General features: G+C 27.8%; 3 protein-coding genes across 8 annotated transcripts; all 3 read right to left on the bottom strand.

The window, feature by feature from the left end:
• Nucleotides 1-680: 680 nt before the first annotated feature.
• Nucleotides 681-15,513, bottom strand: LOC107998187 (TRPL translocation defect protein 14). Of its 6 annotated transcripts, none has more exons than XM_062072575.1 (10): nucleotides 15,131-15,484; nucleotides 12,815-12,882; nucleotides 12,219-12,256; nucleotides 11,337-11,374; nucleotides 5,107-5,217; nucleotides 2,707-2,835; nucleotides 2,156-2,629; nucleotides 1,854-2,061; nucleotides 1,594-1,775; nucleotides 681-1,415 (listed from the first exon to the last, which is right to left on the bottom strand). In XM_062072575.1, exons 1-10 carry the CDS (start codon nucleotides 15,168-15,170, stop codon nucleotides 1,147-1,149), a joined length of 1,557 nt encoding a protein of 518 aa, XP_061928559.1. In that variant the 5' UTR covers nucleotides 15,171-15,484; the 3' UTR covers nucleotides 681-1,146. The 6 variants fall into 6 exon arrangements, with proteins under 6 accessions (XP_061928559.1, XP_061928560.1, XP_016912806.1 ...); XM_062072576.1 differs by having other exon boundaries at nucleotides 681-1,400; nucleotides 5,101-5,217; XM_017057317.3 differs by having other exon boundaries at nucleotides 5,101-5,217.
• Nucleotides 15,514-16,800: 1,287 nt separating this feature from the next.
• LOC107998070 (kelch domain-containing protein 10 homolog) lies at nucleotides 16,801-21,279 on the bottom strand. The gene is made up of 3 exons (XM_017057086.3): nucleotides 20,089-21,279; nucleotides 19,678-20,007; nucleotides 16,801-19,597 (listed from the first exon to the last, which is right to left on the bottom strand). The coding sequence occupies exons 1-3, from the start codon at nucleotides 20,761-20,763 to the stop codon at nucleotides 19,421-19,423; spliced, it is 1,182 nt and encodes a 393-aa protein (XP_016912575.2). The 5' UTR covers nucleotides 20,764-21,279; the 3' UTR covers nucleotides 16,801-19,420.
• A 348-nt stretch (nucleotides 21,280-21,627) lies between these two features.
• On the bottom strand, nucleotides 21,628-24,148 carry LOC107998055 (uncharacterized). The gene is made up of 5 exons (XM_028666816.2): nucleotides 23,902-24,148; nucleotides 22,434-23,836; nucleotides 22,163-22,295; nucleotides 21,912-22,090; nucleotides 21,628-21,841 (listed from the first exon to the last, which is right to left on the bottom strand). Exons 1-5 carry the CDS (start codon nucleotides 24,146-24,148, stop codon nucleotides 21,761-21,763), a joined length of 2,043 nt encoding a protein of 680 aa, XP_028522617.2. The 3' UTR covers nucleotides 21,628-21,760.
• Nucleotides 24,149-24,284: the final 136 nt, after the last annotated feature.

Here is a 24,284-nt window from a genome sequence, read left to right on the forward strand (position 1 = left end):
TCTCACAGGCACTTTGTCTCTAAATAATAGTAAAATTTGTGATAAATGTTTCTATGTAAAATAAGCATATATATATATATATATATATATATATATATAGTATATATAACCATCACAGTTTACGTTCATTAAGTTATGTTCAATAATGAAACAATTTTTACTGTTAAATTAAATAATAAGCGTTTAATAATGAATTTAAAATTAATGTTCTTCTTTTTAATCTTATAATAATCTTCTTTATAGAGATTACAATTCAAAAACTGATATTATTATTTAACACAACAGCATTTCCAATAAATTAAAGAATTTTGAATTTAAAATAAATCTTTATGGAAACACCTGTTAAGTATGTTTGACAAAATTCTTGTCATAACTATAATACATAACTCTGACAATACTGTAGAACAGTACAATCGTTAAACCATACTTTTCTTGATTATTTGTTGATATTTTCATTAAAAGATAAGTAAAATATTAGATTTATTCTGATATTTTATATCAGAGTACTAATAAGTAATTTACTCAAAATTCATATCTGTTTATAATACGGACAACATTTTTTGTTTTCTACACTACAATTTATAAACTTAAACTTTTTTATATTTTAATGCAGAATATTATTTTTCTATTAAGATAATGTTAAACATTTCTAAAGGAAAGTATACTTCATACAGATCGTATGTTTTTAAATAATTACATAGCTTAATATTTATTTCGTATGCTCCGTGTTACGTGTATTTTGTATCAGAATTATTTATAATAATTTTATTAAATAAAAAGATATTACAATACTCTAGATAAAATAATGAAATAGTGATGAAAAGTGAAATGAAGTGATTTAAATGTAAAAATGCTTAGTATATTAATCAATATCACTTGTTAAACAGATCGGTAAAAAATAAGTTACAGTCGAATTATTAAATACATTTCACACAGATATCTTTAAAATATGCACGCAAGATTAATTAGAAAAGAGGTATTATAGTTTATAAATTTACCATTATTTATAAGTTTTAGAATCAAAATTTCGGATCGAATTAAGTCAGTGCCAATAAAATATTTAATTTTCTTTTTAAATTATTTAAGTAATTTGTTTTTTATCATTGTCTAACACAATCAATTCAAAATTGTCTTTGTTATATCTCTTTATACTCTTTTATTTTTAGAATCATCGTTCAGTATTGTAGTAGAACTATTAGATTCTTGACTATTATTTTTTATTTTGCTATTTCGTTCGACAAATGTCACGTTACTATTCGTAACATCGTGAACGCCATTTTGTACGCCATTTACAACTTTATCTATACCATTAACTCTATAATGATCAACTCCGCTTATTTTTTTTTTAGTCGATGAAGAACAAATATTTTTAATTTCTGTCGATCCAGATTCTCCCAAGCCTGCAAGGGCGTAATCTATGCAATTCAAAAGAGACTGATCAAATGACAAATCATTTATATAAAAAATTAAAAAAAAATCGTATCGTGTATCGAATAATTTTCTTTATGCATATATTTTTATCATTAAAAAAATCTATATAATTTAATAATTATACATATTTATATGAGATAATAAAATATATTCTATACATACCGTGTAAATTATGGCAATATTTATTGGTATTGTTCCATTCTTCTCGTAGACTAAGATTGAACATGCTGTAATCTGGATTTCCAGTGACTTCTTTTTCGATTGTCAGGAACTGTGGTAATATATTCTTAAGTTCATCTCCTGATAATGCTGTGTACGTTTCAAGCAGCATCAATCCTCGACATCTATAATCATATTAAATATGATAGATAGTAATAAATTATTTTATATATACATAATGTATAGCATTTTCTAATTCTGACCTTGGATGAGCGGGTTCTCTATATATATCTAATTGGAAATACTGATTGTTGATGAGGAAACAACGTCGACGTTTGAAAATGGTGAAATGTGAATCATCGCGTTGAGCGAGCATGTTCAAATAATCTCGATGAGTCAGTTGTGTTTTAACTTCAATCACTTGGCCACACATTTTTGGACGTCGAATCGTATGAATATAAGACCAGTGACCTGTCAATTTAAATTTATAATATTACATGACATTATTGATATAAATAATATTAATATTAAAAAAGTCATATAATGATAATATTTTTTTGCATACCTTTTTGGCCACGTTTACGAAGACGAGCTTGCATCTTCGGATTGTTACTTTGGAGGTAGTTATGGACAACATCAAAGTCCTGAAACGGTGGAAACTCAGAGTCTGGTGGCAAAGGATCTTTGACAAGAAACTTGACTTTTCTGCTACTCGCTCGTAATCTATCTCCAGTATCGATACCCAGTTTTTGGCACACACATTCGATCATACGACAGATCTTTGTTTCAAAATCCTGCGAGTTATCTATTACATCGAAATAAGGATGTCCGACCCAGGCGGCGGCCGCTTTGTAATCGAGTTCCCGAGCTAATTCGACACCTTCCGATCGACATGCATGTTCTTCCGTCGAATAGAATTCTTCGGCACCATTTGCCGCTGAAACCATGTGGATGATTTGATTATACCTATTGTCTCGAAGTTCGACACTATTCCATCCGTTCGAAGCCATCAGCAATTCCCACTTATCCTTTGAAATAACTAAATTGAATAAGATAAAAATTAATTTTAAAATTTAATTATAAAAAAAAGAAAATAAAAATTTATAATTTGCTTACATGCAGAAGCATCCATGGCACCACGATCACAAATAATAAGACAATTTCTTGTACAGCTGTCACCCAGCTGGAAGAACGTATTCTCTATCTGTATCATCGTACGTAAAAGATTCTCTTGAAATTTAAATCCTGAAACAAATTAAGATAAATTATGCCTAAAATATTAAATCATTTAATATATAACAAATAAAACTATTTTCGATGATTTCTTTATCCTACAAATCAACTTTTACGCATGAAACTATCCCATTGATCACATCTAGCTGTATACTTTTTTCGCGTTCACAATTATTGCATAATAGCAAGCTATGAATTATTTTTGACATACGCGTTAATTTATTATTGATAAGTGATCGCGTTTATATTAATATTTCTTTCAGAGAATGACTATATGTAACGCTTACGAGCATAACGAGATGATTAATATAAATTTTTTCGAATAAAACATCACTTAAAAAATAATATTTATATTTAAATAAGTATAAATATGTGTATATATATATGTTTTGCCTCTTTCTCGACATTATTGCAATAAAAAAACAAATAAATAAATATAAATATAAATATATTGAAACGTAAAATTATTGTAATAATTCATGCGATAATATCTATTTTGAATAGTATTTGAAAGGTAAATATACCATGAAAAAATAAAAATGAAAATTTATTTCATTAAGAAAACTTTTCAATTTTTAATTTTTTTATTTAACAGTTTGAAAAGATTTAAGCAAAGTTCATTTTTATGTATTCATTTCTATATATAATTATCTAAAATTACTTAAAATTTTCATATGTCTTATAAAAAGATCATTTTTTTTATTAAAATATATGATTTAATGATATATTTATTTCTTGTATATAAAGTGAATAATGCATAATAGAACAACTCTTTTTAATATTGAACATACTAAAATAATATCGGTAAAATTATATGCAATTTTATTTTAATACAAATGAACATTTTATATATTGTATGATAATGTTTATAAATAATATCTATAATAATAATAATAATAATAATAATAATTTATACATATCTCTCATATCCCGATTCAATGTCATATTGATTCAAATGAACATTCAATTTTACACGCTTATGAAATATACTCTTCTTAATTTTTAAAATTCTTTCAATAAAATTCTCTATTAGAAGAATATTTTATGCGTATATCGTTAAATAATCGTTTGCGTTACTCGAGTCAGAGATGTGATGTGATATATCATTCCAGACAATCTATGTGCTCGAGTCTTTGTCATGATACGATATTCGATCATTGAAAAAAAAAAATCCAATTAATGAAATGGTCAATTTCATCTAGTGGCCTCGATGAATTTCAGCAATAATTCCCAATGATTGACGTTTTTGTTATCAAATCGCAATCGGATTCAAAGTTTTTTAGGTATCGCCAACATGAATACGATATCCTTGTGGTTCTGCGACAAAGAATGGCCGTTCCGAGTGTATTAAGTACGTAGAAACGTCTTTACGATTTTACAGATGAACAACGACGAGTATCACGAATGTTGTGTTCAAAGATGCGATTAATTAATAATACATTGAACATTCTAGCAACGAATAGTTGCATATTTACATTATGGTTGATGCACTTCTGAAAGTTGAATTAAGAACAAGGAGAATCGAGAGGCATATTACAAGGTTGCTCCATTATAAGAAATCAGTTCTCATTCCAACCTGGAAGATCTCTTTGTTTTTCTCATAAGTGCATATCATCAATCGAAGGCTGTATACGCAAAAGCATGATCGAAATATAGAGATATAGCGAATGATTGAAAGTATATATAAATGTGCAATAAAAATAATCATGCCTAATGTATCAAGTGTAACAGAATGACATCATTCGATGGATCGCATAGGCAGATTTCTAGCAGCAGGGATCGATTCGAATAGCTCTAACAAGGTGTTTGGACGATTAGCCTCTTTTATTTTCGATAATATTATATCGCGTGCAGAGATTATCGCTTCTCGGAAGAAAAAAAAAAACTAAATAAAAAATAAAATTGAAAGAATATATTTAAAAACAAAATGATCAAGTTTATTCTCTGGAAAATTCTTAGAACCACAATGATATTTTTGTAAATATAATATTCTATAATAAATTCTTAAAACTATTAATGTTTAATTTTCAGGAATCAAATGATTAATTATGATAAAGTTAGTCAATTTGGCTTTAATAATTATTTTTTTAATTACATGAAATGGAAAAAAAATTCACAAAGAGAGAAAGAAGAGACAACGTTGTAAGTAAAAGGAGAAACGTAATTCGGAAGCGTATAATCTCTGATTTTCATATTTTGTGTTCTTAATGAAAAAAAAAAGTAGAGGCTGTTCCTCGTTAGTATCGCCTTCAAAAGGGATGACTTTCTAAAACTCACCCTCACCGGAGTCAACTTCCAAGACCTCCGGCCATCTCGCTTCGTCTTTGTCCGATCTGTTCCTGTAATGTCGCTGTGAGGACTTCGTAATCGAAGGACGCGACCCGGATCCCTTTGCTAGAACCAACCGACCTTGAAGACACTTCCAGTTCGGTAAACCTCTGTGTCATGTATTCCCCCCTGTCACGGATTTTCTTTTTTCTTGAGCGCGGTTTAATTAAATCGTTCTAGAACGATTTTCATCGTTACGTTAGCCGCGATTTTACAACCTGTCCCTCTTTTTATCATCATTTGTCATCGAAATTGCTTGCACGCTAACTCGTCCTGTCTCCGCGTGATACGAGGCCTATCGATTCCCCTTGCAATTAATATCTTTCAACAAATTTCCACTGGTTTCATAAATGAGGTACGAATATCGATCAGAATATTTTATTTGAAAAATTTTTATCGAAAATAATGAATTAATAGGTGAAATTAGTATACGTGTACAAACATAAAGCAATATCAAAAAATTTTAAAATATCAAAAGAGAACAAGAATACAGTGTCAAGTGAAAATTCCAAGTTTGCAATATATGATTTCATAGTTAAAAAATTATGTTATCAAATAAAAGTTTTTATCTTTTAAAAGAAATTTTAATAATTCATTATTTCATATATTTAATCATTTGGTATTTTGGTAAACACAACAAGATAAAATTGTTGCTTATCATCGTTGAATTATAATTCAATTTGTTATTTGAATGATTTTATATTTATTTAATAAACAACAAGTTAAAACAATTTTCAAAGAATAAAGTTGAGGTTTGAAATTGAGAAACGAAATCTACACGACCACTCACTGCACTTACGAACATATGGTTTCAACAAAAACTTCTGAAAACAAAACTATCACATGACAGTGTGCAAGTTTTATTTCTTTTTTCATGTCAACGAAAAAGGATACAAGCCAGATCGAGCATTTCTCGACGATCTTTTTACAACAAAGAATTTCTAATATGATTCCCTAATATAATTCGCATAAATTCAAAGCATTCGGAATATTTTATAATTCTAAATCAATAAAATTAAACAAGTTAAAGATTAATTATCGCGTTTAATAATTGAGCCAATTGAATTCATTATGAAATGATTCACGCTCTCGGTTAACGAAACTTTTTATATAATTTTCTCGAATATAGTGCATATAGAGAGATCTATAAATGGAATATGGAATTGAAATAAACAATTCGTAAATAGATTTTTAGCGATTGCATAAATTGATTCGTCCTAGTCTAACTGGCAATATCTTATCTTAACTGGAAAACTTGTCAATTGTAACCATTTATTATTTTTCAAGTTTAATCTTTAGATAGAATCAATGTTAAATCGCTACAATGTTAAATTCAATGATAATAAAACAATGAAATCGTATTTACATCATATATATTTGTATAATATTAACTGTATTAATATTTCATAAATTTAACTTTATTTTTCCTGTTTCATTGCTTTTCATGATCTAATTATAGATATCAGAAAACATTGATCTTTGTATTTTATCAATTATATTTTTCCGCATATGAAATGATTATTCTTATTTGCAATTACATCTTATATAAAAATAGGTATAAACGCGGAAGAAATAGATTAACCAATGAACGAATTCTTTGATAATTAAAATATATATATTGCAAATAATTAATTAGTTAGAAAAAACCGAATAATCAAACGATTGAAATTTTTACAACTATATTTCATACAAAAAAAAGATGTATAATGTATTATTGATCAGAATTTTGCAATCGCTAAAACTGTATTTCATAAAAATTTAAAAATAAAAAAAAAGTTTGATAATCGAATTTTTTAATTCGGATAATTGAAGTTTTTCTATTGTACTAACTCATCGTGATTTAAAAATAAAAATAAATGTTGCTCTTGGATAAATTGTTTTAAATTTGTGGCTCGTTTTATCCTGATACACTTGTTTAATCATCGTGGCAGGCTAAACACCTTTGCAAGGATCCAGCTTGAAATATAATTTAATCTCTACGTCACTTTTTCATCTGTGTGGTATTTGATGTTTCGAAAACTAATATCGAGAAGAGTATTTTCAACATCGTGTTTCCTGAAGCACAACCCTTTCACTTGACCTCTTTCAACTCTCACCTTCTATGAATCTTCGAATTTTCTTCGTAAAAAAGGTTCAAGAACGATTAATGAATAACGTTTTCTATATTGTCCGAAAAATATATTTTTCGATACGATAATTTATCGTTTTTGTGATAAAAAAAAAAAAAGGGAATAGCAATAGTGAAAAAATCTCATTGAACAAACTTATTTCGAAAAAGAGGAAAAAAAGAAGCAATGAAATTAACGAAGTTGTCTAGACAAAGTCATTATTGGCGCGTAGTCAAGAAATTATATATATACATAGAGTAACGACGATAAAGAAGATCCAACAATCGAATGCATACATTAAATATAAATTTATTAATAATCGATGTTTGGTATAAAATAACTTATTACGAAGTGTCTATCGATGAATTGAAGGATATATATATATATATAAGACTCATTACAACCGACCTACATTAATTAATGAATATTCTATCGTACATAGATAACGGTAAAGAACGATAAATTCTAGTCGCTTCATTATCACAAATATATTATGGCAGTTTTTGTAAATTTCGTTAAAAGAAATCTTTAAACGAAATTTATGCTCTCTGGAATAAATGCAATCAATCATATAACAGTCATAATGAAAATCGATTATCAATGTCATTTGGATTATGCGTATACGTATATAATAGAAGAGAAGCCAAAAGCAGGATTTAATTACAGGAAGCCCGATTGTATCAGTATTTCAAGGTCGCGGATTAGAGCTGATAAATACTTTTATGTAAGTAGAGATACGAGCAAAGGAGTTTAAGGAAGATATTTTTACAGATATACAAGGAATTATTAATGAATTAAAATGCAATTTTCTACGCGGAATTTGCATCAAGAATCTGGCTATCGTTGTTGGATTGCGACTAGTTACATTAAACAATTTAACAATCGTGTTTTCGTGTCAAATAACCTGTTGGAAATTTCGAAAACTATGAAACTGGTATTTTACTCTTAGATATAGAATGAGGTAATGAATCTGGCAAGAAATCAGGGATGATATATCACGGATTGCACGTTTCACAATATATATAACATAACGTAGATACGATTGAATCAATAACGATAATAAGGAATAACAAATTTCAAATGAGATAAGTTATAGATATATTGTATAGTTTCGATGAAATTTTTGATCTTAATTTTCTGTTACATAATCGTAATACATATGATGTATTATTATCTTATGGTTAATCTAATCTTCTAAAAGTGGGATGTGTAAATAGAATGGAAAATTCGCACGAATCGATGAAAATTTCTCGATAGATCTAGAGTTAAGTGGTGAACAAACGATCATTTTGTTTTGCAAATATTTTTACTGCTATCGAACGAACAGACATCGTTTATGTACCAGGATAATTGGTTGAATTTATTTAGAAGATGGCAAACATTTCAATGTTTTCGATTACGTTATGATGAAACTGTCGATGAAAGTAGAATATCGAGAGAAGAAATGAAGAAAAAAAAGAAAAAAGAAATATTTTTGTTATTTTTGGCATTATTTCAAGAATATATATCAGTCAACCATGTGTAGCTGCTAGGTAATTCTATAACAAACGTTATGAGAGATTTTTTTACGAAGATTCGTTATGATAATCATAACCTATAAATCATTGATAATGTAATTGAATACATTATGTAACGAGGATATAACGATCCTTCTTACATAAAAGCGTTCTAACAGAACGCACTTCGGATACCAAGCGCGATCATTGAATTTATTAGTTTTGATTCTAATATTACTTTGTACTGTGATTAGTCATGTATGATTAATCCAGATAATGAGTTATTGGCAAGCAGAAAGGGTTTAACGATGACCTATCGAAGAAAAGCACACCACCCAGAATGGAATATCGAAAGAATATCTATATTATATATATTTATAAAATAATTATGTAAAATCAACATTTTAAAGAAATAATTTTGAATATTTGTATATTATAAAACCATAAAAATTCAAATATTTATGTTTTGTCAATAACGAGATAACGAATATTCAGAATTGATAATCAGGTCCATTTGAAATGAAATATTAATTTATTTGTTGATAAATTTCTTTAGTCAAGTTAACAACAAATATTTTTTTACGTTTAGAATTAAAAAAAGATTCTTAAAAGATTCTAAGAAAAACTTCTTAGAAGATTTTAAAAAACTTCGAATTTCGTTTTATCATTGAACGGAAATTGATATCCTTTTTTTCTTGTTTTTTTTTATTATTATTATTATTTCAATCGATTACCAATTAAATAATGAATATAATACGCGGATCATTTTATATCATTTACACGAGTTGATCGTTCCAAAACACCGTGCGCGTCTCGTGACTCGATCGCGTTGACCACTTGAAGTGAGAATCTTGGCAAGTTGCCGGTTTCGATTTTACGCAATCGTCGATGTTATACACCGGCTATTCTTCTTTAGTCCACCCGCAACCAACTGTACGGATTCTTCTTCTCTTTAATGCGCGCGATATCTTTTTCTTTTTTCTTCTACGTTTCCATACGTTTTCATGTTTTTAAAATAAAATTGTTTTTCTCGTTGCGTCGTTTCATCCGTTTCAACGTTTTACCTGTATTTGACAAAAGTTCGCTGATAGAGTGTGATGCAGAATGACGTAACATTGCGTAATACGAATTCACATTACAAAAAAAAGATACATTTATTTGAATGATTGATTATCATTGATCATTACATACGACTTTGACTATTGCATACTATTTGCATATCATTATTTAAATTAAAAATATCTTTTTTTTATTATTCAATTATGAATTTTTCCGATGTCGAGAAACTACGTAGCTCCGTTCTTATCTCGTTTCCAGTATTTTATTCGAGAAATATACCGGTTTGTTTTATAAAGCTTTAAAACTTTATTTGAGTTTGCAATGGCATTTAAAATATTATCTCAATTTTTGAATTATCGTATAGCCATATATCTATTTGAAATTTCATCCAAAGACAATTCGGATGTTTTATCACTGAAGGACAAATATGAGGATAGGTGACAAATATGAACAATTTAAATTTGTTATTGAAAGTGATTTCAGGCTGATAAAAAGTTTTGATGACAGTCGATGCATACACAATGATATCTACGTTTAAACGGCGGCAAGGGGTAAAATGTGAGGGCATGAGAAGTGCTCGCGCGGACCAACGATCGATACTGCTCTGACATTGTGTCTCTCCTCAAACTTGCGTATCCACTACACCATAATCGCAAAACAATCTTGTTCTGTTTTCTAATTTTCATTAAAATATGTTATATTAACTTCGATATTTGTCATAAAAACAGTTCATTACGGTTAGAGATATTTTGTAAGAAAAAGCCGTGAATATTTATTTTTTTAATCTCTTAAACGGTTATTCCGATACTATATTGCTTCCAAATTGTGAACTTCTGATAACATTTCAAAATATTTAAAGTTGATTTTCCTAAAATTATAATTTAATTAATTAAAATGAGTAATATTTAAAAAAGAATAATACAATAATAGAAAATTTGTTATTACGAGAATGTACAACTGTGCAATATTTTCAATGATGAATTATAACGCTTAAGAGATTAACTAAGATTTAATTTAAATTCTTAATTTTCATCGGTCAATATTTTAGATTTGTCTGTAAAAGTTAAGAAATAAACTAAGAAAATATGAAGTTTGCCTATTGATTATGGCGTAAAACATTGCATATTTTTTATAAATTTCATAAAAAAAATTGGATTCATTTGAATTATAAAATTATAATTTGATAAAAAAAATATGGATACAGATGAATTTTGGTTGGCGAAGATAAGCGCGCAGACATAATAAAAGCGGTGAAATATAAATTTTGCAGTTGGGTAATATTTTTCTTCTCGTAGAAACCTCGTAAACGTTTTGTTGCGAGTGTTTTTTTATCAGTGTCGTAAACTCGAGCCAAGGCACACATAGTAGCGGAATTCCAGGAAAGGGAAAGCATGGATAACGCACAGTACATGAAACACGGATTTAAAATGCGGTAGGTTGAACCGGATACGCGTATTCGAAACAGATGCGAGACTAAAGCTAGAGAAGAATGGTAGAAAATGAAAAGTTGAAGTGAACTTACCCTCTTCAGCGTTCAGGTCTGAATACTTTACGCCGCCGCTGAAATGGAAAAAGTAGAGGAAAGATGAAACTATTGATAAACTAAAGTATGATAGATAAAGAAGAGTATCGATCTTTTTTTTCTTTGACTCAAAAAATAAACGTATGTGAAAAAAAAATTGTCTGTTCGTTTATCGGGTATGATAATTCATATTGTTAAAAACTTCGCATATGACGATACTCTCACGTGTTTTGTTTTTTTTTGTTCTTTTTTTTTTTTAAGTTTATTATCGACATGCTAATCTCGACGTTAAAATAGACTTCGTGCACAATGCACGTATTCGTCGAATAAGTGGTTCTCGCGATACATGCGCAGCGTTCTTTCGAATCAATTGATTTTACACTCGATGATTCATCGTTTGTCACAATCAGGATATAATTTTATGCAACTTCTATAAGCTCTGGTTCCGATCGCTGACAAAGGATGTTGAAGTACACCGTACTCCAATGTTTTCTTTTGTCGCTGATAAAATCGCAAATCGTTTCTATGCTATCACCATTGTTACGTCTTATTAGTACGATTCTATGTCTCAATCAATAATTCTATGACTAGACAGCGAAAGGTAACGGAATAAGCTCGAAACGAAAATTAAAACGTATGAATTAAAGCGATTCTTTGTGAGCTGGAAACCGAGTCCGTTTCTATCAATATCTGAAAATGATAAAAGAATACAATTTTGTGAATTCTTTTAATTTGTAAGATTGAAAGAAACGATGGAATTTCCAAACGATTTCCAAGCATATTTGAGTAGCTTCGAATTCATACCAAAAACTTTCGTTTTTTGGCTGTATCTGTTCTTTCCACTGAACATATTTATAAATTTGTTATCGTGTAATTGCATACCTGAGCAGCACGGTCGCTGTCTCGGGAACACGGAACACCTGAAAAAGAAGACAACCAGCGCTCTATCGAATCCAAATCGAAGGGTTATAACCAAAATCAGTTCGTATATTCAGTTCATTTTTTTTTATTTTCATTATATTCATCTTAATCGATCACGAACGAAATTTTAATTATTTCCAAATATTGTATTAAGGCAAACGATTTCGAAGAGATAAAATATTTTTTATTTTAAATTCTAAAGATAAAAAAAATTGTGTGCATATAAAATCATATATAGTAATCCTTTCGTTGTTAGATAAAACTTGCGAAAACTTACAAAGATTAAATTATGAAGATTACGGATTAGACAAAAATAACAAAATGAAATAAATGGATTTGCTTATATAATACAGTCTAATTATCTTATTGTTCGACATATTTTTCTTATTAATCGGAGAGTACTCAATTGTTTGGCGTGTTTGTTTTATTTAAATCGAATTTTTGGTCAAAGAGATAGGCTCATAAGAATAACTTATGAGACATTTTTTTTTAAAGGAGTATCACCTTTTTATTTATAAAAAAAAGCGAAATAAAAAAACAGAGCGGAACATGCCTACCTTCCATCCCAAGTTTTCAAAGAATGTGCATAGTCGTGCCTGTCCAGTTGTTTTGCCGCCGCAAGGTCCTGAAACACAAAAATGAAAAAATTCTTAAGCCATCTCATTTCTTTCTTTATCTTTCAACTTGGGATTTCGGTTGTTTTGCTTTTTTTGTTTTTATTTGTAACGTGACAATATAATTATTCGAAAAGAGAAAATGCTTGAAAGGAAACAAATGATTATAACGATCTATAAAAATTATTATAACAATCTGAATTAAATTTTTTTTGAATATATATTGATTATATCATTGGATTTAACAACGTAAAACAAATGGCATAAAAGACATATCTATATCTAAACGTAGAGGATGTAAGAAGGTACGTGGTGGCATGAAAGTACGGATTATTCTTGTCATACGAAAGCAAAACGAAAAGGTTATGACGTCGCTAACCTTGACTTCCGTGATACCGCATGGCTATTGAACTCGAGTAGCGTAAATAGAAATGTCTTTGATGCGATCAGCATCCCAAATAATGAAATCAGATTGCATTAAATCCAGCGCAAATTTCTATCTTTTTAAATCGAATTAATTTCTTTAAATCGAATCTCTTTAAATCATTCTAATTATAAAATTAAAAAAAAAAAAAAGAAAAATAAAAAACTATAGATTTTAACAAATTTAAAAATTTTCATCAATATATATGAATAAAAATATTGTTTTTTTGACGTGTTTCAACATGTTTATTATTTTTATTATATTTTGAACAACGCTAACAGATGAAATGATTTGCGATTAAAAAATATTTCTTGAGACATTTAAGATGTATATATTAATATGTTTCAAATGATCGACTATCCATGCGCCATTAGCCAGCTGCACGCTCATTGACTTGTAATTGGTTTGAATTGTCACACGCTGACATGAATACGATTTCATTAATATCGTGAATTGTGAGAATTTCTTTGCTAGAAATCAATTTTCGAAAATGTTAAATGTAAATTGAAAATTTTAAAAAAGATTACTTATATACAAAATGTAAACTATGATTTCAAACTATAACTGATAATTTCAAACTATGAATATTATTTTATTATAAATATAAACATGACATTTATGTATTGTAATTTGTCAAAATTTATTAAATATTTATTATACGAAAAAATATATTATAACTATTATATATATATATATATATATATATATATAATTAACAGAATAATATTTTTGAAAAAAAATGATCGATTGGTATAAAAGATATAATTGAATATTATTACAATCAATTGTAAAAGTAATTGTAAAGGTTAATAGTGTTTATATTGGCATGAATGTTCAATTCGAGGCTATTGAAGGATAGATCATTGATTACTAGGATCTTTTTTTAATAATTCTAGAACAGTCGTTTTATTTATGACATCAAATTCACTTTGCTTAATTAGTTTATTTATATATAAGGTTTTTTATAGAAATTGAAATTAATTCATTGAATTAATCTATTTAATTTTCAAACGCAAATTGAAATGCATATATCAGAAAAATAAATTTTAATGTATCATATTGTCATGATGTCATGCTACGATTTGAAAAATCATGTTTTCAACGATTTAAATTTAGACACGTCAATATTGTTAAAATAGTTATGTTTCATTCTATAACATTTCGAGTTATTTCATTTTATTTGCGTTATCCATCTTAAAATAAATTACACATTGCTAAGTTCGTTTTACAAGGTTAAAAATTTCATGTGAATAATAAATAAATCTTTTAAATTTATTCATAAATGATAAATAATGAATAATGATTTTGTTCGAATTTAAATTTGCATTTATAAAATTTTTATAGAAAGAAAATTCAAATGATTGCGATCATATAGTCATATATATGAATAATTTTTTATAAATGATTATAAAAAAAGTGAATTTAAACATATATACGTAAATTCAAAGTAAAACGATACAATTCGTGTTTCATTCAGGAATTCAATCAATATTTTCACACCACTGATAAGCACGTAAAGCATCCTGCATGTAAAATGACTGTCACAGCGGAAAGAACTTACTTTTCGTTCATTTGTGTGTAAAAATGATATTTGATAAGCAAAAAATACGAATTAAATAAAACGGTTATAAAGCTGTTGGAACACGTGGTTTACATCGATGTGTATAGATCGCTCCTTCGAAGATATTTTTCCAGCAAATAATCGAAAATATGAAAATTGAAAATGTATATAGAAGTAATATCTATTTTATCGAATAAATGTTTTGTAAAGTAAACGATACATGGAACATATGACAATGAATTTTTTATTAGTTAAAAAAAAAAAAATAACATACCTCCAGTGAGCACTAATTTGTACAGACGTTTCTGCTCCATATTAAATGAATGTTTAAAAACTTTTTTTGCTGATCAAATCTACGAAGTGTTTCGAGTCGATGTCGATGTATGGATGGAGATAGATTCTTCGTCTGGCACGTGAACGGTGTCTACAGTTACAACGAATACTACATGAACACTTCACCGTTCATTTCGATATACTGCGGAGTTAGATACATCGAAGACATGAGAATAAAGTGATGATATCTTTACACAGAAAAACAGTAAACTACTACTTGAGAGAGCAGACGTCTGCCTCAAAATGAAGCGGTCTGCATCTGCGGGTTGGTTAATCGGGTTATACTATTCTCTTCTGTGTGTATGGTCATGCGCGATACGGAAACGTACGAATCTACGAGCGCCTCTTACGAAATTACCCGAACAATACTTCATACGTTAGATATTTCATTTAATCTCTGACTATTAACATTGACTATTAATTTTTTAAATTTTATCGAAAAAATTATTCTTTTTTTTTCTTTTATTTTCAAATATAATAATGCATGATTTGAAATTTTAAAATTAAATGATTTACGTGGTCGTAGCGTATTCGTTGGTTATGCTTGTAGAAGATACAATTTTTAACACGTTTCTTAATGTTATATATAAGTATAGTGGCGCTTTTTTAAAGGATTTTGCGCGGTGAATTTAATTTGGTAATTTAATAGAAAGAAATGTAGAAGCAGTTTATATAGCACCTCTTTATCTTTCCATAAATCGTTACCTATACAATGGCTATAAATTACAGCGACCTTTTTTAAGCATATAATAAAACATTTCCATTTGTTTTTACAACGAAATTAATTTACAATATTTTCTTTTGTAAGCCGCTTTTTAAAAAATCAATTACAATATACGTCTGTAAAATATATTTATTTTCGCAGATGAATATTGCGTATTTTGTTAGTTAGAATACAACTAAAAGATACAAACATTAATTTACATATTTATTTTTAATATTTAGAAATATAGTCTTATGTATTTGATCTCAACGATATCATAATTTTGAATATTTTTCTTACGTTTTCACATCTGTTCATATTAATAGAACATCTGTTCATATTAATGAGATATTATGTTGTCAGTCTATCGATATTCTGTGAGCAGACGTAATAATATCTAAGTACTTATCGCGTATTGACGTTTCGCGATCATTATGAACGCGTGTACACGCATTTAAAGGCACAAAAACAAACGCGCGTACTATAAAATACTTTCACCGTTATTATTAATAAGATAAAGGCATCAAGAGAAAGAGAAAAATTGGAATTAATAATTGGAATTCAGATTTTCAAATGAGATTTAAATGATTTTAATGTAGTCTTTCTTATCTGAAAATTCTTACGTTTGATAATTTCATTCAATGCGAAATCGGAACATACAATGTTTTAAATGTTACATTTTTGTAACAATATAATTTTTACAAAATATTTTTGTTACATTGCATTTCCAAATATATTTGTGCATTATGAACCATCTGTTTCAAGTATAATTACATTTATAACTTCAACAGTAAGAAAGTGTATTTTTTACACAAACTTTATATATAGAGTATATAAGCATTTTTAATATATTAAGTATAGTGTGGTATTGAATATAATAAAGGGTATGTGAAGAGAAAGAAACAGAATTAAGGATATCAGCTTGACTGTATTCAATTTCCTATTTACAATCTATCTTTACTAATACACACGCCTATGACGTGCTTTTTTAAATTTAGATAAATAGCACCGAGAATTGAACAATATATAAGAAGAGAAACAACCTTCGTGTCTACTTAAGTATAATTCGCGTGATTTTTCGAAATAATTCGTTTATATGGAACGTCAATAAAAATTACTTATTATACGTAATTGACGTATCGCATACAAACAATTAATGCATTTAGCTTATCTAATTTTAAGGCAAGAGTTCTTTGCGTTTTACACAAATTCATACAATATTTATCATTCTCTTTACCATCATTTGTTCCCCGAGTTTTCTTTCAATAGTCATGCCTACTAATAATAAACAGATGCATATTTCGCATTGCGTACATAACAAAGTAACTTTTAAGCTATTTTGTACTCCAAAATTGGTACGCAAATATTTCGTCAGTTTGATATGAAATTCTATTTCAGAGAAACTGCAAATATAGAGAAAGGCAACGTTCTAATTCATACTGTTTTGTAACAAAAAAGAAGCAATATTTTTATAATTTTTCGTTTTCTATTTAAAGAAGAATTTGAAAAATTTTCTTTCTACATAAGATAATTTTGATCGTTTAACAAAATTTTTTACTTTTTAAATATTCAATGACATTTGATAAATAATATTTTTTTGAAATTTTAGTACATATTTTTTTATACAGCCTTCACAGTTTAGATATAATTTACTTAACTTATTATATAGGAGAATTAATAATATAAAAAGAATTGGGATCAGATTTTGAATTTAACTATGACTTATATGTTGAAACATAATATTTGTAATATTATATAATATTAAAAAAGAATAAGTAATATCATTAATGGTTTCTATCAATACATCATTCATATCCACTTATATTCATTAAAAAAATAATCTGTAATATGATATAGATAATAAATAGATATATTATGTAATGAATATTCTTATCATAATATCATCATAAAAAGGCTTTTGCAATGGAGCACTTTCTGCTATTCAATTTCCCTGAATAAAAGAATTAATTTATTCAAATTATTTTGTATAATTACTATTAGATTTAGGATTCGTTTTTTCAAGGAACTGAATAAAAGTGTATCCGAAGATATAAACTTATAATATCTAAATATTTGTGTATTATTTGTACTGTTGATCTGTATCTAAAGGTATAAAATTTGTTTTTAGTAGTTGTAAATTATATCTATTTCTGTAATTATTTAATTTATTTTTTTAACAAAACAAAAACGAAATTTCACAAACAACAATAAAAGAAAAATTTTATCTATTAAGTAATATATAAACATTGTATACATTATATTATTATCATCATGATATTAAATGAATTTTTCAATCAAAAATTGAATTTTAATCTAAACATTTATTTGATAAAAATAAAACAATATATTTTGATGATGATTTCTTTTTATATATATTCTTATTTTTCTGTTTTTAATTTAAAATCATAGCACTCAATAATTTCGTCTAATAATGAATTCATTATTGCTTATTTATATATATGTATGTACAATGATATAGCAAATTTTAGTGGAAAACATCTTACAATACGAATAAGAAAAATAGCAGAAAAGAAGAAAAATAGCATATTTTTTAACAAAGTATATGCGCAGTTTAGTTATATTGAAAATTTATATATGTTATTATATTTTTGTTGCGAATATTTTATAACATTTAATTAAATTAATTAAATTTCATTAGATTAATGAATATATTTGCCAGTAATCTTATATATGCAATATAATTCTTTGTTCATAATAAGAATATGTTTTATTAAAAGATTAAGTAAAAAATATTAATTGAATAATTCGAATTGATAAAAAAGATAATATTAATAAATAAAACTTTTACTATAAAAAATGATTTACCAAAAAAAAGGATATTGTAAGTCTTTTTGCAAATAAAATTCTATTATTTACTTACAATTTCTGATTTTCAAAATTTAAATTGTTTACAGATACAAATGAGTTATAATAAACTTTGGAAAAACCAGAAAGATTTTAGAAATAATATAATACATTATTTATTACACAGAGTGTATAAAAAAAAAATCTGGATAAAACTTTGAATAAAAATTTAATGTGCTATAATAAAAAAAGTTCGTATAAACATATTTTTTAAAAAATGTCATTACTTTATGATTAAATTTCACATAATTTCATTATTAAAGTTGAATTTGATTTAATTTTATTATATTTAACAATTTACTACAATTTAACATATTTGAAACATTTACATTAAATTTACTTTTAACGTTAATATTGATTTCTGAATATATGAACTTTTCTTTGTTTTTTTAACACATAGATAATTCATAGACAAAGTTTCATCCAGTATGTAAAATATATATTGCACAATAATATAAATAAATTTGAAGAAAGTGATCCATTGATAATATTTGTCATATTAGTTGCCCAACACACTATGTATCATTTTTATAAAAATATTGTAAGTAAATTATGGCAATAATATTCAACAATTACAATATTCATGCAATAAGTAACTGGTAACAATGGTCGGAGTGGTAACGCTTTGAATATGTAGCAAATATTGGGAGAATTTCTTAAATATTATGCATCATACCAATCAATTCTTTGCACAAATTTTAAAGGTATACCCATATGAAGTAATTGATCTTGAGACTTATGCCTTAAATCTGGATAGTAATAAATCAATGCTTGCCAACATATTTCTGATAATTTAGGAATTGTTAACCAAACAGAATGAACTGCATCTGTTCTTACAACCTGTAATAAAATTTTATAGAATAATTTAAATGTATGAATATTAAAATAAGAAGGCAAATAAATAAAAAAATTATAATAACCTTATTATTTTCTTTAATAATACCACCAAATGTATACATGCGTCCTTCTGGAGTAAGAGCTGCAGAATGAAAATATACAGGACATGGAAGTATACATTTTCTTAAACATGTCCATTGCAATAATTTTAAATCTAGTCTCCAAACATCAGAAAAAACATGATCTCCATTATATCCTCCAGAGATTACAACTGATGTGATACCTGATTTTTCATCTGTATATTGTACAGATCCATGACAGCGTCTAGGCTCTGGTACTGTATTATCATCATTATCACCATATGTATTTAATATTATCCATTTATTTGTTTTTAAGTCAAAAGCAGGAATCTCCTAAACATGATTTTCATTTCAAAGTATTTAATTCAAATCCAAAATATTATATTCTGAAAAATTATATTAAAATTTACATACTGAGAAACCAAATGCTTCTGTAGCTGTTCCTCCTCCCAAAACATATATAAGTTTTCCATCAAAAGCTAATTCATGCCTATATCGTCCTGTAGGTTCACTTTGATCTCTTCCAGAACATATATAAACAGTTTCCCAAACACCAGTCCTAAGATCAAATCTATGAATATCACAAGTATATTCGTATCCTGTAGTACCACCAACAGTATATAAATATGACCCATGACATACTAAAGCTTGTCCATATTGGGGTTCAGGTAGTTCTCCTTTTGCAGGAACTATGTACATTTTACCATCGTTAACATTGCACACATAAAGATGATTACTACAACTATGTCCAAATGGTACACCAGTTCCACCATAAACCATTAGGGCATTACCCCTTAAAATCACCGCATTAGATGCCAATTCATTGGGCATATTATCTTGACCTGGTAACCGTTTCCATTGTTGTGTAACAAGGTTGAATTTCCAAACTTCCTTAAAAAGTGGTTTACTAGAGATCCATGTTTGATCATTTTGCATATCAGGATCAGTATCAGAGATACAAGGATTAAAGCCACCATAGGAATATAAATTCTTATGATCACACACTATTCTATGTCCACTTCTAGCTTTTGGACGTTCTACACTCTGTGCTTCATGTTTCATGAACACAAATGGTTTGAATGTATACATATTTGCCAAATTAATTGACAATAGATCGTTATTTTCCAAAAAAGTAATTAAAAATATGAATGCTTCTTTAGGGTTTTTTTATATGATCCAAAAAATGGTATTTAAAAAGAACCATGTGTAACATTCATACATATCGTTTTACATTTATCTATGCAAATTACTTGTCGCGTTGAGGTTTATACGTTAAAATAAATGTCGTGCTACTTTGATTAAACATGTGAGCATTGTTTCGATGCGCATAAGAAATTTTTAACATAGACATCTTGCACGAACTCTACAATACATCTGGTGTACTTTTCTTACATCGATGAACATGGCGTAACGCAATAAAATTCTTTGCTATTTTTCTTAATGATTGTATTCTTAATAGATATAAAATATTTTATTTTGATTCAATTTTTTCGTTCCACTTTTAAACCACTTTTTTTCAACTAAGCATATTCAGTTATAAACTTATGGTTCATTTAAAACTTCTTCTTTTACGCCTATGCAGTAATATGAATGCGACTGCGCGGCGCTAATCAGCTGACTGGTTATAATATTCAATCGTATTCACTAACAACTTATTGTCTAAATTATTTCCATTTTATGTAATACGATGAAATATATAAAATTTAATTAAATATTTTTTAAATATTGTATAGCTCATAAGTTATTTATTTAAATATCAAATAAATGGATAAGTTTTTTTCTATCCTTTTATAATTCTAATATATTTAATGAAAAAATAACTTTTCATCTTAATTTTAACATTTTTCTTATAATGAAAGATTTTTCATTCTATACATCCAAATTTAACAAAGAGAAATATTTTCAATTTTATTTACAAATTTAAATTTATATTGGATATAAAATGCAAGAAGAACTCCTACGCCATCTACTTATGATATTTATAAATATGTATGAATTTTATTTTTATTAACAGTCGATAAATGATTACAGATTTTTAATATGTAATTAAGTAATTAATTAATCGAAAAGATTAATTATTTTTATATTATTTTAGATTTTTAATTTCACTTTTTAGGAAAAATTTCAAACGTCGTTTTGTTTCATTTTCTGCTATATCTTGTCGTATCTAAAAATGTATAATGAATTATTATTTTTTAATATCATTTTTTTACGAATGAAAAGAATTTAATATCGACCTTTGCAAGTAAAGGACCACTTAACTTATCCGGAACTATGACATTGTCTTCTATATCATCTTCTTCATTCATGATATTCTTGTTTGTATATGTTGTACCTTGTGTTAACAATTTAATACTATCGCGTGAGAGAGCTGGAGCAATTAATGCCGCTAGCGGCACTCTTTGATTAATTAAACCTATGCAAAAATCAAGAAATAAATCATGAAAATATTACAAATTATAGAATATTAATTTAAACATGAAAAAACCTTCATTATTAATTTTCTTGGTTTTAAGAGAAGCACACATTTGTCCTACTAAGATTCTCTGAGTGTTCGTCATTCTTTGCAATATTACATGATTTGCGTCTAAATGACTAAGATCTTGGGCAGTTTTCCAAGTCTGTAACCACATGGAATAGGAAAAATATTTGTTATCAGATCTTTTCCTTTTGAATATTTCAGGTGCCGTTGCAATAACATCTTATTTTCTTTGCTTTTCTTTATGTTTTTTTTTTTTTTTTTTTTATAAAGATCTTACTTTGGAATTCGAGGTACGTTTAGTGAGAATATTTCCTGAAATTCTTCGTTGTTCGGCTGCTTTTATCTTCGAGTTTTCTCTCAAGCTATTTCCCATTTTTGTCTCCGAGATTCGTATATTTTTTCTTTTTTTAATTTTGTTATCGAAGTGGCGATGATTTTTATTGTTCGTTTTAAAATTTTTATTTTCAATCTTTTCTGTATTAAAATCTGAAAATATCATTCCGGTATTTCCAGTTTGATCAAGTTTCTTCTTATTTTCAAAAAAAATGTTATTTCGTATCTCGGTAATTAGAGCATCCAGAGATGGAAGTGACGGCATTTCTAGAGTCAGCGCGATTATCTCCTTTTCTAGAATTCCCTCGAATCGAAGATCTATTTCATCCACCATTGTTGCTACAGAAAGTACGAAACTTTCTGGGGAGCTGACTAACGATTGGCCCAACAGAGATTGAATAAAATTTTGTATTTCCGAACGCACAAGCATTTTATTTATTTCCTCTCTATCTCTTGCGGTATCAATTATTTTTTTTGATTTTTCTGGATTAACGCGTTCAAGAACTTCGAACACAGTTTGCACTAAGGCTTGGAGCTGATAATTTACAAGAATCGGCACGACTTTGTAATCTTTATTTCGAAGTTCGATACTTTTAATAGGAGCATTCAAGTAAATGCATTTTCTACACTTCTTAGTCATATCTGGATTCATCGAGCCTGAAAGAAGAGAATAGGTCGATGGTCGACTGCCAAACATACTATAAAAATGAGACTTGATACTCGATGTTTTCGAAGGAGCTTCTTTCATCGTTTTAATACTAGATTTTATGGTAACAAGCTCTTTAGGCATGATGTCGTTATTCTTTCTCCGTTTCGATTTTAACATAGTGATTCCATGATCGGTCTTGTATGACGAACCAAACGTAGATCTTTTCGACGGACTAAGCATCGATCTCCAATTTCTAGTAGATAAGTTCATTGTTGTTCTACTTAAAATATCGTCATCATCGTCAAGACGAAAAGATATACTGTTCTCGTCCAATCTGTTTAAATCAATATTTGAGGAAGCGAATTTTTTTTTAACTACACCTTCGGCAAGAGCTTGTTTAATTCGCAATTCGTGAGAGGCGCCAAGCAAAGAGTAGACATGCGGCGAAATCGAAGGCATTTTTTCAAGGCCTGGCATTATTCTTCTACATTTAGCGTTGGATGACAAAACTTTCTCATAGTCAGCATCGTTCTCCATATATTGTTTATATTTTTCCTCAAAGTTTCGAATCGCCTGATCCTCCAGAATTTTCTTCCGTGGATCTTCGTGAAGTTTTGTGTTCGATGAAACTATTTGAGTATCCACTACGTAACAGGGTATGATGTTGTTCCACGCACCAGAGAAATGTTTGTTCTTAGCTTCAGAAATAGTTCATATATAGTTATCAAATAAAAAGTTTTATTTATTTTATAAGAAATTATACCTTTCTCCAATAAAGATGTAATAGGCCTGACGATGGAATCATCGTTGTCTTTCCACTTGGTACTATGGGCGGTCAACAAATGGAGGCAAAGAACTTTGTCGGGATCTACCTCTCCTTTGGTGAACACTATCGAACGCACGAATTCGTACGAATCTTTCGGCACTTGCTCTTGTTCGATTATCTGACTGCTTTTTTTAATGACACCCGTGCAATGGTAGCAAAATCCAGGATTATGAGTGTCGTACATGCGCACATTAATAGCCTACGCGTCAATTACTGTGCTCGCAATTAGATTGGAAAATAAAATAATGAATCGAATTTCCGGTGATTGTATATAATATATTGGGAAATATATCAATAGAATAATTTAATTTTTAATTAAC

Source organism: Apis cerana, linkage group LG3 (assembly GCF_029169275.1).
Source record: "Apis cerana isolate GH-2021 linkage group LG3, AcerK_1.0, whole genome shotgun sequence".
Lineage (NCBI taxonomy): Eukaryota > Metazoa > Arthropoda > Insecta > Hymenoptera > Apidae > Apis > Apis cerana.

Bases quoted from the DNA above. Each gene is read 5' to 3' on its own strand.
- LOC107998187 (XM_017057317.3), bottom strand. From the start codon at position 15,170: ATGGAGCAGAAACGTCTGTACAAATTAGTGCTCACTGGAG. The intron at 12,257-12,814 runs GTAGGCATGTTC...CTTCTTTTTCAG, and splicing joins TTGAAAACTTGGGATGGAAG to GTGTTCCGTGTTCCCGAGAC. The intron at 11,375-12,218 runs GTATGCAATTAC...TTTCCATTTCAG, and splicing joins ACAGCGACCGTGCTGCTCAG to CGGCGGCGTAAAGTATTCAG.
- LOC107998055 (XM_028666816.2), bottom strand. From the start codon at position 24,148: ATGTACGACACTCATAATCCTGGATTTTGCTACCATTGCACGGGTGTC. The intron at 23,837-23,901 runs GTATAATTTCTT...CTATTTCTGAAG, and splicing joins TACATCTTTATTGGAGAAAG to CTAAGAACAAACATTTCTCT. The intron at 22,091-22,162 runs GTTTTTTCATGT...ATTTTTGCATAG, and splicing joins CAAGAAAATTAATAATGAAG to GTTTAATTAATCAAAGAGTG.
- LOC107998070 (XM_017057086.3), bottom strand. From the start codon at position 20,763: ATGTATACATTCAAACCATTTGTGTTCATGAAACATGAAGCACAGAGT. The intron at 20,008-20,088 runs GTATGTAAATTT...AATCATGTTTAG, and splicing joins CAGAAGCATTTGGTTTCTCA to GAGATTCCTGCTTTTGACTT. The intron at 19,598-19,677 runs GTTATTATAATT...ATTTTATTACAG, and splicing joins TTATTAAAGAAAATAATAAG to GTTGTAAGAACAGATGCAGT.